Below are 13,867 nucleotides of genomic sequence, written 5' to 3'. Positions count from 1 at the left end.
TCTTGTGTATGCTTATCCCCAAATTTTTCTAGTGGCAAACATTTTCCTAAAATTCAGAAGAGACAGATTTCATTTCTGCTCTTCTGGGAGTTTTCCATCAGGGAACCAATCGGGTTGGGGAATTCTCCAGCCGACAACACTCAGAATCAGGGAACAATATATCATCCCAATATCAGGTCTCTAGCCTTCACAGCCTGGATGTTGAGAGGGTAGCATTGAATTCTCTTAACATCTCTGAGGGTGTTTTGGCTTCTAGAGGAATTCCACAAGGAAATCATGTAGTTTTAAATGGAGGAGGTTTGCCTTCTGATGTGAGAGAAAGACCTAAATTCTTTCTTCTATCCCCCACAAAAGCTGCTTGAATATATTCTACATCTTTCAGAGTCTAGTTTGAAGACTAACTCTGTCAGGGTTCATTTCAGTTCAGTTGGCACTTATCATGAACATCAAGAACAGGGGTGGAAAATTCCGGTCCTTGAAGACCGCAAACCAGATGGGTTTTCAGGATATCCATAAGGAATATGCATGAGAGAGAGTTGCATATTCATTTCATGCATATTCATTAGGGATATTCTGAAAACCTGGTTGGTTTGTGGCTCTCGAGGACTGGAATTGCTCATTTCTGATCTAGAATGTAAACCCAGATTCATTTAGGGCTTGCTTCAAATGAAGCGTCCCATCAGGACTCCCACTGTGACCTGAGACCTCAGTGTGGTACTCATCCAGTTGATAAAAGCTCCCTTTAAGCCATTAGAGTCCTATGATCTGAAGTATCTATCCTGGAAGGTCTTGTTTTTGGTGGCAGTTACTCCGGCAGTTAGAATCAGTGAACCTCAGGCATAGTGGCTTATCCACCCTATACTAAGTTTTTCATAACAGAGTGGTTCTGCGTACACCTTAGCCAGTGTTCTGCGCTTCTACTTTAACCAGTCAGTCATCCTTCCCCAGGCCATGTGTCCACACAGGTGAACTAATCTTGCATAGTCTGGATTGCAAAAGAGCCTTTTCCTTCTATCTGAAACCTGTAGAAGGTCCACCTGGCTTTTTTTTTTTTTTGACCCCCAACAAACCTGGAACTGCTGTTGCCAATTGCATTCTTTCTAATTGGATAAGTAAATTGTATCTCTTTCTGTTATGCCCAGTTACGTTTGACTCTGGATGTGTATATCAAGGTTCATAGTGTTAGAGCCAGGGCAGCATCGGCAGCTCACCTGAAATCGGCCTTCATGGACGAGATTTGTTATGGCTGTGACATGGAGTTCAGTCCACACATTCTCATGCCATTATTGTTTAGGAAAGAATCCTATCATAACAATATGTTTGGTCATTCTCTCCTGCAGATTCTATTTGAAAGTTACAATCCAACTCCATCTCTCCCCACCCAGGGCCTGGTATTATTTCTAGGCTGCCTTTTCTAAAAATAAATTCCATGACAAAATGGCTTGTTGTCACCAAAAACACTACCTGTTGACACTGTTTTTCTGAATGTTTATTCTCCTTTTCTCAATAAAGTCAGTCTGTAGCTAAGGATTCCCCACCAGTGAGCACATCACATCCTACTTGTGCTTAGAGATAGCAAAAGTTGCTTACCTGTATCAGGTGTGCTCTGAGGACATCAGGGTGTAAATCCTCTCAGAACTCAACCCATCTCCCCTTGGAGTTTGATTCTATAAGCATTTTTAACTATTTTAAGAACTGAAGGGGCCCTGTGCATTATTCATGAGGCAGGACGGTATGCACATGCTCACTAGAGCATGTCAAATGCTTCTAGAAGCTATGAAGAAATCTTTACCAGCTGGGTTCTGTTGAATGACATCACTTCATGTGTGAGGATTGACATCCTGTTGTCCTCAGAGAACACCCGTTATAGGTAAGCAACTCTCGTTTTACTTCCGTGCTGAAATAGTATTCCTTTTTCCTATTATTGTTATGTATTTACCTCTGAATTATATGTTAGTTATTTATTTATTTATTTATTTATTTATTTATTTTGCAGAATTGTGAAATAGCCTATTCACTTGTGGGATCTAGGCAAATAAAACATACAACATAAAATATAAATATTATTTTAAAAAAAAGGCAAATAATGTAGTACAAACAGTAGACTCTGAACTAGTGATGTTTTTCCATCTAGTGTTGTCATTGGAGTAATGCAAAATCAATATATTATTTATATACTGTAACCAAGAAAAAATAATTTCAGATATATGTCAGTAAAACAGAGAGAAACATAACATACTTAATGATGTTTCTCTATCAATTCTCAGAATTTTTTTTTTTTTTTTTGATGAGATAAAACATGAGGGAAATTTTCAAAGGGATTCTCCTGGTAAGTAAGCAGTTACTCCGGTAAATTCCTTGGATTGAAAATTGCCCTTCCCTCACTGGCTGAAAGAGTGCACATTTTTTTTTTCAGGATAAAATGTAGTTGCGGGGCTGGGGACAGGAGTGGTATATACTCACATTTCTGTGCCTGCTTTACATCTGCTGTAAATCAGGTGGAAAGTCTGCAGGTCCTTTTGTAGGAGTGGAGGAGTAACCTAGTGGTTAGAGCAGGGGGCTTCACATGAATGTAAGCAGGGGCTCAAATCCCACTGCCCCTCTTTGTGACCTTGGGCAAATCACTTTACCTTCCATTGCCTCAGTTATAAAGTTAGGGCCTTATTTACTAATCATTTTTCCCTTAGACACAAAATGGGAGAAAGCCTTTTGTAAATGACCCATTAGATGGTAATCCCTCTGGGGATAGGGTCAGACAGTCCCTGAATACAATCTACTTTGATATGCGTGAAATATAAATCAAATAAATACCCCCAATCCCTTCTGACACCAAATTTTCAGTGGGAAAGTCTGCAAGGTGTTTTCTTTTGAAAATTAGATTTCAGATTCCATGGGATTTCAAAATGTACCCCTAACGTATGTCCCTCCTCTTTTGAGGTGGTTTTATTCAAATTCAATTACTATATTTTTTTGCCCAAGGTCATCTTGCCTAGTTTTGGTGTTTTCTGATCTAGTGCTGTCTCTGTACCAAGGTTTGTAGAAAATTATGTTTTCTTTTCCAAGCTCTTGCTCACAGTAGAATGATGCAATTTCTAGAATATTGAGATGAAGTTATAGGACTGACTATAAGGTAACAATGACATTTTCCTGACCTCAAACCCAAATTAACAATCTTGAATGATTATGTACAAAAAAGTCAGGAAAATGTGATGTCTGCCTTTGCCAAGTAGGCAGATTCTTTCTTTAACTCAACTCATTCCTTATTAGTGGAAATTTTTAAAAAATGTAATATACAAAGAGTAGCCTCCTCTGAGTCACTCTAGGAACAGGAGAGCAGTCAGTGCTGTCAGACCACAGTGGGGAGAGTGTTTTGACATCATTGCTGTGCTGCTGCTAACATAAGCAGGCTGATTCCAGTGCCAGTAGAGAGAAGCTATTTCACAATCCACTTGAGATTAATATTCAAAGTCATTTGCACGGATAGCTCATAAGTTATCTGTCTAAATGGCTAGTTTTGAATATTTATAGCCCTCTGTCAGGCTTTCTGAGACAAGGGAGAAGTCATTCTCAATTGAAGCACCCGAGCTATGAAATTCACTACCAAAATCATTGCGGCTATGCACCTGTGTAAATCTTTTAAGAAAATTGAAAATGTGTCTTTTTAACCTGGCTTTTTCTGATGTTTGAGCAGATCAAGCTATACACTGCTGTCATTTAATTATTCTTTATACCATTCTGTTTTATTTTGTTTTAATGTGTCTTGATTTTGTCATTTTATTTATGTTAATGTCAATTTCTTTTTATGTATTAACATTATTGTAATTATGTATGTTTTAATTTGTAATCCGTCTAGAGCTGTAGTAATTAGGAGGAATACAAGTACCTTAAATAAATAAATAAAAATGTCCTTGCTTATCAGGTTAAAAATTAGCCAGATAAGTATTTAGCCAAATAAGAAAGAGGCATGTTGGGGGGCGGGGGGAGGATTGAGTTAGCTGAATAACTTATACAACTAGCTCTGATATTTGGAGTTAACTGGATAAGTTATTCAGCTTACTATAGACGTGTCTGAGAACAGATCTAAAGTTATCTGGGAAAGTGATAACTTTAGACTTAACAGGCTATATTCAAAATAATATAGCTGGTTCAGTGGCAAAGTACTGAGAAAGAAACCAAACAGATTGCGGGCCTACAGGCCCTAACCGGCTCCCCTCCTCCTACCCACCCGAGTTCTCGAGCCTGCCACCTCCTCCCCAAAGTACTCGCCATCCCAATAATAAAAAAATAAACAGGCTGGAGGTTGAGGTTGGTTTCTTCCCTGCTCCCAGGCCCCATCTATTTTTTCAAATGTATTTCTCTCCAGTGCTCTCCTTTCCTCCCCCCCCCTCCCCCATCTCAACATGTACTCTCCAACCCTCCCTGTACTTTATGTTTCGTTTTCTCTTCAGCCTGAATCACGGTAGCGTCCTACTGCGACTTGTATCCGGTGCTTCTGGCGTCGCTAAGCAGCTATGCTGGGAGCAGAGGCTTCTTGCGTAGTGCTTCTTGACATGTCTGCTAAGCGACGCCAGAAGCAGCGGGCCCAGGACACAGTAGGACATTACCACAATCTGGGCTGAAGACAAAACTAAAATTAAGGTACAAGGAGGGTGAGAGGGTGGGGGAAAGAGGGGAGGGGCCTAGAGAGAAATACATTTGAAAAAATAGATATGACTCAGGAGCGGGGCCTGGGGGGAGAGGGAAAGACTGGCCATGACACCTGGCCTGTATATTTCTTATTATTGAGATGGCAGGCGCTTTGGGGAGGTGGTGTCAGGTTCATCCTGACAATTCTGAGCCTTTGGAGCTTGGGTGGGAGGGAGGAGGGGAGCTGGTTAGTGCTTGTAGGCCCGCAGTCTTTTTATTTTTCTCAACATTTTGCCACTTAACTGGCAAAATATCCGGTAATGTTTAAATTATCTGGCTTTGATTAGCCAGATAACTTTAATTAGGGATATTCAGTGGACATTTATCTCACTGAATATCACAGATAACTTAAATGGATAGATTATTCATCTTCATTTTTTAATATTGGTCTCCTTGAGACTAAAACAATGTGGAAGTAATTTTCAAAAGATTCACACACACATAAATTGACTTTTAAATAATTGCTATTTTTATATGCATAACTCCTTTGAAAATTCACTTTCAAAAGCTTTTACACACGTAAATTGACTTTTGAAAATTGCAATGCTATATGATGTTTTTATATGTGGAATTCCTTTTGAAAATTCACTTCATTGTCAGGTCAGTGGGGTATTTGTACCTAAATAAACAACCAAACGCTTTCAATTTTGACCTTCGTGTGCCCCTTGAAAATCATTTTCCTGTGTAAAATTATGAAATATAGTACGCATATCTGAAATATGTTGCTACCAAGAGAATCAACACCGTGAGCAAGGAACAAATGGCTCATGCTACCGATGTGACTAGAATTAAATAAATAATTTTCGCTGTTGAATCTGTTAAATAGCCTTTGTTTCTTGTTCTGTCTGTAGGCTCATCGGATTCCACGTAATGTTGAGGAAGAAACAAAATACATTGAACTGATGATTGTAAATGACCATCTGATGGTATAGTTATTATATATCATCTAAGTGTTTGCAAATATAATGCTTAAGAATGCTGTATTCATATAGTGAAATGCTGGGATACACAGCTTTCATATATTATAGGAATTATGTATTCTTAGGAAACTGTGTATACAACTTGCATTGATCATTATAGGAACTCCAGGATGTATGCAAGAAAAGATGTTCACACAGCATGCATTCATTGTCATTACCGGAGCTAAATGAGGACACCTAGAAAACACAAGTAAATATTTACAGTGCTTGTTTTGTTTTATTGCCTACAAAACATAAGTCAGAAATCACTATGCACCATACTGAAAAAGAAACTACCGTGTCTTCAGTGTGTCTCTATGGAGAGATAAACTGATCTGGGCTATGCCGAAGAGTGTAAAAAAAAAAAAGACTATACTAATAACTTGAATTGCTTGATTTGGAAGTAAATTGATGCTGAATAACAAAACATGTACTAAAGGACACTTATTTGTTTATCGCGCACTAAGAAGATTTAACATGCAATAAAGATAGGACCCTAGGTATTAAGAGGCTGATATTCAGTGCTATTTAGCCGGATAAGTAATGACTTTTCCGGTTAAGTAGTACCTATTGTATATCTGGCTACGATCAGCAGTCACCACTTAGCTAGATAAGTGGTGGGCAGGATGTTGGTGGATCGGGGAGGAGCTCCTTATTCAGTTGACTTAGCTGGATAAGTGCTGATATTCAGTCTTAAATGGTTAAATTAACTGGATAAGTTAGGCCTGCTCAATAGCAGGTCTAAAGTTAGCCGGATAAGACTTATCCGGCTAACTTACATGGGATATTCAGTAGCAAGGCTATGCAGCTGAATATCCCTGTAAAAGTCGCTAGTTAACTTACTTACACAGTGTTAGGTTTTGTAGGTTTTGTGGACCCTTGGCCCGAGGTGGGAGTTGACTCTCCCTGAGGGGTTGAACAAGCAGGGCCCCACCGTCGGGAGGCGAGGTGGATTGGAAACACAAGTGTCTGGCCCACGGCTGTGGCCCAGGAGAAGGAGGCGTAGCTGAGCTGTCTGCGCCACAGCCACGTGATCGCAGACATCTGTACTATAGGAGTACTGTCAGGTGCCCCGAGGAGTGGGGAAGCGTAGAGACAGTAACTCCGGTATGGCAATGCTGGGGACACACCGAGGAGCGGGGAAGCCAGGAGACTGGATCTCTGGTGCAGTAACGCTGGAGCTACCCCAAGGAGCGGGGGAGGCATAAAGACTGAATGTCCGGTGTGGTAACACAGAGGCTACCCCAAGGAGCGGGGCAGCGCAAGACAAAATCTCGAACAGAAAGCGCAGAGCAGGCCCCCGAGGAGCGGGTACCCAAGCCGGAGTCCAGAATGTAGAGCAGAGACCCAAGGCAGGAACCGCAGGTCCGGAGAACAGGAACAATCACCAACAGAGCTCAGGGAACTCGTTGCCAAGTCGATTAGCGTAGGCCAAAGGAAGTGCTTAAATATCTCAGGCTTGTGATGTCATCAGCCGGGGATGCCCCTGCAGTTCCCGCCATTGGGCCTTTAAAGGGAGGTCCGGTGGTGCATGCGCATGCCTAGGAAGGCCCTGAATTGGCGTGTAAGTCGGCGGTGTCCCAGCCTCCATGTGGAGTCTTGGGAGCCAGGAGGTTCGCTGCGGTAGTGGCTAGCCACAGCTGCAAGTTCAACTGAAGTGGAGAGCAGGGCATGACATGATGTAAGTTGGGTCGCCTGCGGCCGACGGTCATAACACACAACTGTGCTTGCATATCGAACCCTAAATTATTATCACACTTAAAATTAATGTTATAAATGTGCAATCAGCACTATCACACATTACATTAAAATCTACATTTTGCTGCAAATGTGAATTCTTTGGAGAATTAAATATTCTGTGGTATGTACTGTACTGCAAGAATACTTTATACTGTAAAACAAAAGTTAATTTTTCTCTACCTTGAGAGTTGCAAAGCAGGACCAGTAGGATTCCCAATCTTCCTGTTGTAGACCAATAGATTGATTGGCAAACCTGTGGCACCTCCCAGTCCTCCTGTAGATCACAGATGGGTCAATCATGGGACTTCTGACTCTCCTTCTAGTCACTATAAGACCAATTGTGGATCCCACAGGCACCCTCAATCACACAGAATGTTATTCCAAAATTAAGTTAGCTTGATTTAGCAGCAGTCCTCTTCAGCATGGCAGACAAAAACCTGGCTTGAAGAGATGTCCCAGCTGCTCCTAGAAAATGCACACCAAACTGCGCTCAACTGTACCTTAAGGTCATAAAAACAGAAGTTATAAATTAAGGGATTTCCTGGAGCCTCCACAATCATCTACCTTGACAACCAAGCAGAAACAACTTCTGGTGTAGAGACCATTGCCCAAACTCAAAAAAGCAGAGTCTTCTTATAATTAGGGCCAATACTCAAATGATTCATGACTCAGGTGCCTTTTGTCCTCCGGGGATCCCAGCAGAAAATTAGAGGCATTGGTGCTGATGCAGGTTCATTCTGTGCATATTCTATCAGCGCAGATACCATTCCTTTTAGTAGAGTCCCTTCTCAGCACTGAAAGATTTTAACCACCATCCAACACCAAAGGCATGTCACCATGCTCAGCACAGATCCATTCTTGGCACCAAGGCTCTTCTTTTGGCGCAGAAGTGTCAAAACAAGGCCATTCTTCACCAGCTTTACCAGCCCTGGTTCTTGTATCCAGTACTTCATTTTCTGTATTCCCTGCATCGGACAATCATTCTATGTTGAAGAAGATATGGATGCAGTTTATAAATAATTGTTTCATTGATATGCCATATCCTCAGCTCTTAGGCTGATGTTGCCAATGTTAGAACCAATGGCAAACAAAATAGGAGGAGATTCATTAAGTCACTGTAAAGATTTACTGCGTGGTAAGTAGCACTTGCCACACACATAAATTCTGTGTATTATTTTTCCCAAAAAAAACCCTGGCGCAATGCAGGAATTTAAATGAACTGATTTGGAACATAGGTTTCTACTCCAAGCAGTTCCTAATTCCAAGAAGTACTTGAGGTTGACATCCCATTTTGGACCTCAGGATCCTTGACAAGCATTTAAAAAAGGAGGGGTTCAGAATGAACTCTTTACTATCCTTTCTCACTTGCAGGTCAACGACTGGTTATCCACCCTACATCACAGGTAAAAAGTACCCGCAGGCTGTGCAGCTACGTGGGCAGTTTGAAAGTTGCCCCCTAAATGCTTATAAATTCATTTGTGTGCAGATGTCCAGAATACTTTTTGACTTCCACTTCTGCCTTGTGGTTGTACAAAATCAAAATTCCGAGTGTGGCTGGAAAAGCATGGAAACATACATTTACATTATACCTGTTTATAATTTAGATTAATGTATTGCTGAGGTTTGAATTATAGCTTTGGTGAATGTACTTACAAACCATTACTTTATTTATAAGCTGTTCTCTGCTTATAAAGCACCCAGCAGTTCAAATCACTACTGCATGTTGTTTCCTTATCAAAGAATACATTCAGCAATACATGTACTTACACCTCCCTATCTGATTGAATGAAGATTAGACTGGGTTGGTAGAACAGTTAGATCGGATCAATTTTTCAGTTTGCAACATGGAAGTATATCAAGTTAATGAAGGGCTTAAATTAGGTAAGGCCTCAGGACTTGATGGCCTGGGACCAGAATTCTATGAAATCCTGAAGTTGTCAGCATTATCCCCTTTAGTGAAATTTTATAATGAACTCCTTCTAGGAAGTGGCATCTCATCTGAAATGAATCAGTCTCTGATTATGGTTTTGCCAAAGAACAATAAAGACCCTTTAGAGCAGGGGTGGGCAGTTCCGGTCCTCGAGGGCCACAAACCAGTCTGGTTTTCAGGATATCCCTAATGAATATGCATGAGAGAGATTTGCATGCACTCTGCCTCAGTTGTATGCAAATCTATGTCAAGCATATTCATTAGGATATCCTAAAACCTCGACGGGTTTGTGGCCCTTGAGGACTGGAATTGCTCACCCCTGCTTTATTGACATATCTGATTGATAAATGTGGACATGAAAATCTTGGTGGCGATGCTGGCAAACAGAATAAATACCATACTTCCTAATTTAATTAAAGACGATCAAACGGGTTTTGTAAAAGGGAGACATGGGGTCAGGAATGTACAGATTTTGATTGTTATCTTAGCTAAGGAGGATGATAGGCAAGTATTAATTCCATAAGGTTAGTTGCTGAGAAAGCATTTGACTCCTTGACATGGGACTTTCTGTTATGGGCCTTAACACAGTATGGGTTTTGGGGAAATATTTTGACATGGTTAATTGTTGTGTACAAAAACCCTAGTGCTTGTATACTAATCAATGGTTCTGTCACGCAAAACTTCAACCTAGGCTGCGGGGTCCGGCAGGGATGCCCTCTCTCTCCTCTTCTGTTTATTTTGTCTATAGAGCCTCTAGCTATAAAATTAAGAGCAGATGAGGACTTTCTATGTTTGCTGGTGACATCTTGCTTTTTGTAGGTGAATCCCTCAAGGGCATTCCTGCAGGACTAAAAAATAACCTTAATAAATCTGAGGCATTAACAATAGACATAAACCTTATGAACTCTTGAAGAGGGCCTTTCCCTTTTTTGTGGGTGAAGAATAGTCTGAAATACATAGGAGCTGAGCTCCCCCTGGACCTTATATGCTTGTATGCTCTAAATATCACGAAAATCATAGCAGGGATTAAAGTGCAATCGCACATGTAGGAAACCTCCCTTTTTCTTTCTTGGGATGCTGCACACTCCTGAAAATGGTGATCATTCCTAAGATTTTATATAAATTACAGATGCTACCTTGCTGGTTATCAAGACATGATTTGGCCTCACTCTGACCTCTTTTTCTCAGTTTTATTTGGCATGGCAAAAGGGCCAGAATAAGCTATAATAAGTTAATTTACAGTAAGCAGGCTGGTGGGCTTGATCTTCTGGATCTACGGTTCTGCAATGCAGCGTATCAGCTTTGTTTTATTGGTGAATGGCTTACAGATTCTTGTGTATATTTATTAGAGAGCAAGGTGACTCCTTGGCATCAATTGTACCTGATGCTAGTGATCCTTCTGTAGAAAAGCGAGTGAAAGGAAATGTTTTACTACAATCATGTAGGCTGGAGATGGCTCCAAAAGTCGCTGGGGCCTCAAGGGAAATAGATCTTTTGGTGTTGCCTCTGACTGGTAATAAAGAGTTCTTTCCCGGAATTGAATACAAAACCACATTTCTTAATTGGAAGAAACTTGGAATGTGTTACATCTCAGACTGTCATGAGGAGGGCAAATCTGTGTGTCATTCTTTTGCTTCATTGCAAACTATGTTTCAAATACCAAACACTTATTTCTTTGCTTTCCTCCAAGTGCGGCATTATTTGACATCCCTGCAGTGGACTGAAAAGATCTTCACACTTGAATATTCTTTCTTGTCTAATATCCAGGACATCTTGATCAGGAAAAACTCTATTACTTGCAGGCATAATTTATGTAAAAAAAGCATCTTCTTAAGCATCCATTGCAAGCTTTAATCCAATACCAGAGCAGTTTTCTACAAAATGACTGTTGGGTTTAATATAAAAGAGATGAGAAGTTACTCCATTATTCTCATATTGATGATGTGAAAAGTAATCACATGAAGCTTGCTCAGTCTTCCATGTGTATCAAATATGGGCCATGAAAACGGTTCCCTTATTCACAGATTCTTAACCTGTGCTAGTATAATTCCTTTATGGGATCAGGTGTTACGAATTATCTATACTTGCAAGGGGGTTTTGCTTCCTCGTGAGGGGAAGCCACAGTTGTTGGGGATGTTCCTTCCTGTGCAAGTGCCTATAAGAATACGGAAAAATGTATACACCTGGCTTTACATATTGCATGTAAGTGTATTTTGCAGAATTGGATAAGCGATTATCTGCCAATGCTGGAAGTGTGGCAGTTAAAGATGTCTATAATCATGCAAATGGAATGGCTAGATGGAAAAGTATCTAAGTGTAGAGCACGTGAACCCTATGTAGAAGCTTGGAATCTATTTTTCAGTCAGTTAGGCCCAGACTTGTAGAATAATGTGCAGTCCCTGAAGTAGTAAACACATTTGTGGGGGGGAGGTGTTTGGCACTGTAGTCTATGTTAAATAGTGTGATCCTTGTCATGTTTATAGCAGTAATTACTGACTTGTTTTGTTGGTCCTTCCCCCGGGTTTCTGGGTTGTGTGGTGGGTATGTGAGGGTGGATGTGAAGGGTTTGAGTAATTGGCTGGGAGTTTTAAGGGCTAGGCTGGATGTAGAGAGTGGCTGGGGTATGGATAGTAGGATGGTGTCGCAGATGGGTGTGAATGGGACTGGGAGGCTGGTTTTAAAAAGGTTAATTGAAGGTGGGGGAATAGAGATTAGTTTTAGTTAAGTTTGAAAAAAGGAAAAGAAGCTGTAGCGCTGTACTGTAGCTCTCAGGTGGAATGTTAGCCATGTTTGCACCAGATAACGTGGGCCTACATGCTCAAGAGGCTAGTTGTTTGTTTGCTTGTTTGTTTTTTTTGATATGATATTGTACTGTGCACAGCTTCAGAATAAAAAGTATTTTGCAGAAAAAAACAAAGTCAAAATGTAATGGCTTTGATGATATTTGTCTATATTTGGAGAGATTGAAGGGCAGCCTGACTTCCTTTCATGATAACTCACATCTCTGCACAATGTGGTAAAGTCAAATGGAAAAACCGAGGCTTTCTTCAAGACCAATTGACCTTGAAAAGCTTTCTGTATAATTTTTCTGCTTCACTTGAGAGTTATTCCAGTAAACTGAGCATGTTTGGAAATTTGAACTTGTATCTATAAAATATAATAACAAAATCATAACAAACATCAGAAAAATTTGTAGCTGTGTGCCTCTTTGCTGTACATGTGAGAAATAATTATGATCATATTCATAAACAAGTTTTCAGCACTAAAGGCAAAAAAAAAAAAGATTTGTATATTATACCTCAGGCATCGAATGATATTGATCACAGTTATAGTCAAGCTATTTAACTGCAGTTGCAGAATCATAACAGACTGGCAGCTTTTATTATAGATTTAATGCAGCTCACAAAAAAACAGGCATACTTATAGACCTCAGTTTTCTGTGGCAGCTCCAGGGTAGATTCTGCAGTAAGAGCTAGAAACTTCTGTAGCAAAGTTCCTGAAATTCTGTAGAAATTCTGCATAAATTTGCATCATTTTGCAAATTAAAAATGTTAATTTATTTTGCAGAATAAAAATAGTTTTCCCAACCTCGCTTGTGTGTCTGTATAATTAACTTTGTTCTGGGGTTGGAATCAGAGGTAGGGGAGGGAGAAGATGAAGGGAGGAGAGAGAGGGAGGAAAGAAAGGGAAGATCTTCCTGATGAGGAGAGAGTGAGTGTAGAGGATATGGAATGAGGCAAGAAGAAGGAGGGAGGGTTGGGGATGGGGAGAGGAGAAGGGAGAGGAATTAGGAATGGGGCAAGAGATGGGAAGAGAGGTTCTGGGATCCGGAAAGCAGGGAATGGGGTTCTGAGATCTTGAGGGGGATCCAGATTCAGGAAAAGGAGGTGCAGCTGTCCCTCATACCACCTCCCTTCCTATCTCCCTTCTTATCCCCACTCCTGTCCTCTTTCTCTCTCCCTTCCAGGTGCCCTTTCTCTCATTCCATCTCATTACATTTACGATTTATATGTCACCCTCCTCCAAGAAGAACTCAGGGTAGTACCCAGGACAACTCAAAATGTATCATCAAAATATAGCAAATACAACAGCATATAAATGTAAAATATATTAATACAGAAGCATATGCATCTAAAAGCAATGACTGTCTCTCAGAAATACTAACAATCAAATAACTTTCCCACCCAAACCAATATCCAAAAAATAAATACATCCTAATCTTTCCATTTCATCCTGTTCATTCTTGAAGGAGCTGTCAACAGGGCAATCCTCTTTGGTATTGCATTTTTGAGAGTGCCTGCCCTCCCCCCCCCGGCATAACGCCAGCTCTTATAGTTGGCCTGCAATGACATTAGTGGGAGGGGGCAGAGCTAACACACAGAGGCAGGCAGAAAAGCAAGAAGTGTTACAGCAGAGTGGCGAGTATCTCCAGCATCCAGGGGGAAACACAGTGGCAAACAGTTTTCCCCCAGCATCAGCCACAGTTCTTCTCCATCCTGCAAAAGGCTGGCTTTATGGTCAAACCACAGTGACATCAGTGAGATGGGTAGGG

At 40.7% G+C, this 13,867-nt stretch overlaps 1 protein-coding gene across 4 annotated transcripts in view; it reads left to right on the top strand.

The window, feature by feature from the left end:
• ADAM22 (ADAM metallopeptidase domain 22) overlaps window positions 1-13,867 on the top strand; it is a 730,321-nt gene that overhangs the window by 442,145 nt on the left and 274,309 nt on the right. For all 4 annotated transcript variants that reach the window (XM_029588789.1, XM_029588790.1, XM_029588788.1 and 1 more), the window contains exon 9: window positions 5,538-5,612. In XM_029588789.1, coding sequence (XP_029444649.1) covers window positions 5,538-5,612 — 75 coding nt within the window. The remainder of the gene's footprint in view (window positions 1-5,537; window positions 5,613-13,867) is intronic.

This window comes from Rhinatrema bivittatum, chromosome 2 (assembly GCF_901001135.1).
Source record: "Rhinatrema bivittatum chromosome 2, aRhiBiv1.1, whole genome shotgun sequence".
NCBI classification, from domain to species: Eukaryota; Metazoa; Chordata; class Amphibia; order Gymnophiona; family Rhinatrematidae; genus Rhinatrema; species Rhinatrema bivittatum.
Note: the sequence above shows the minus strand (reverse complement) of the source record. Positions and strands in the feature narration are given on the sequence as shown.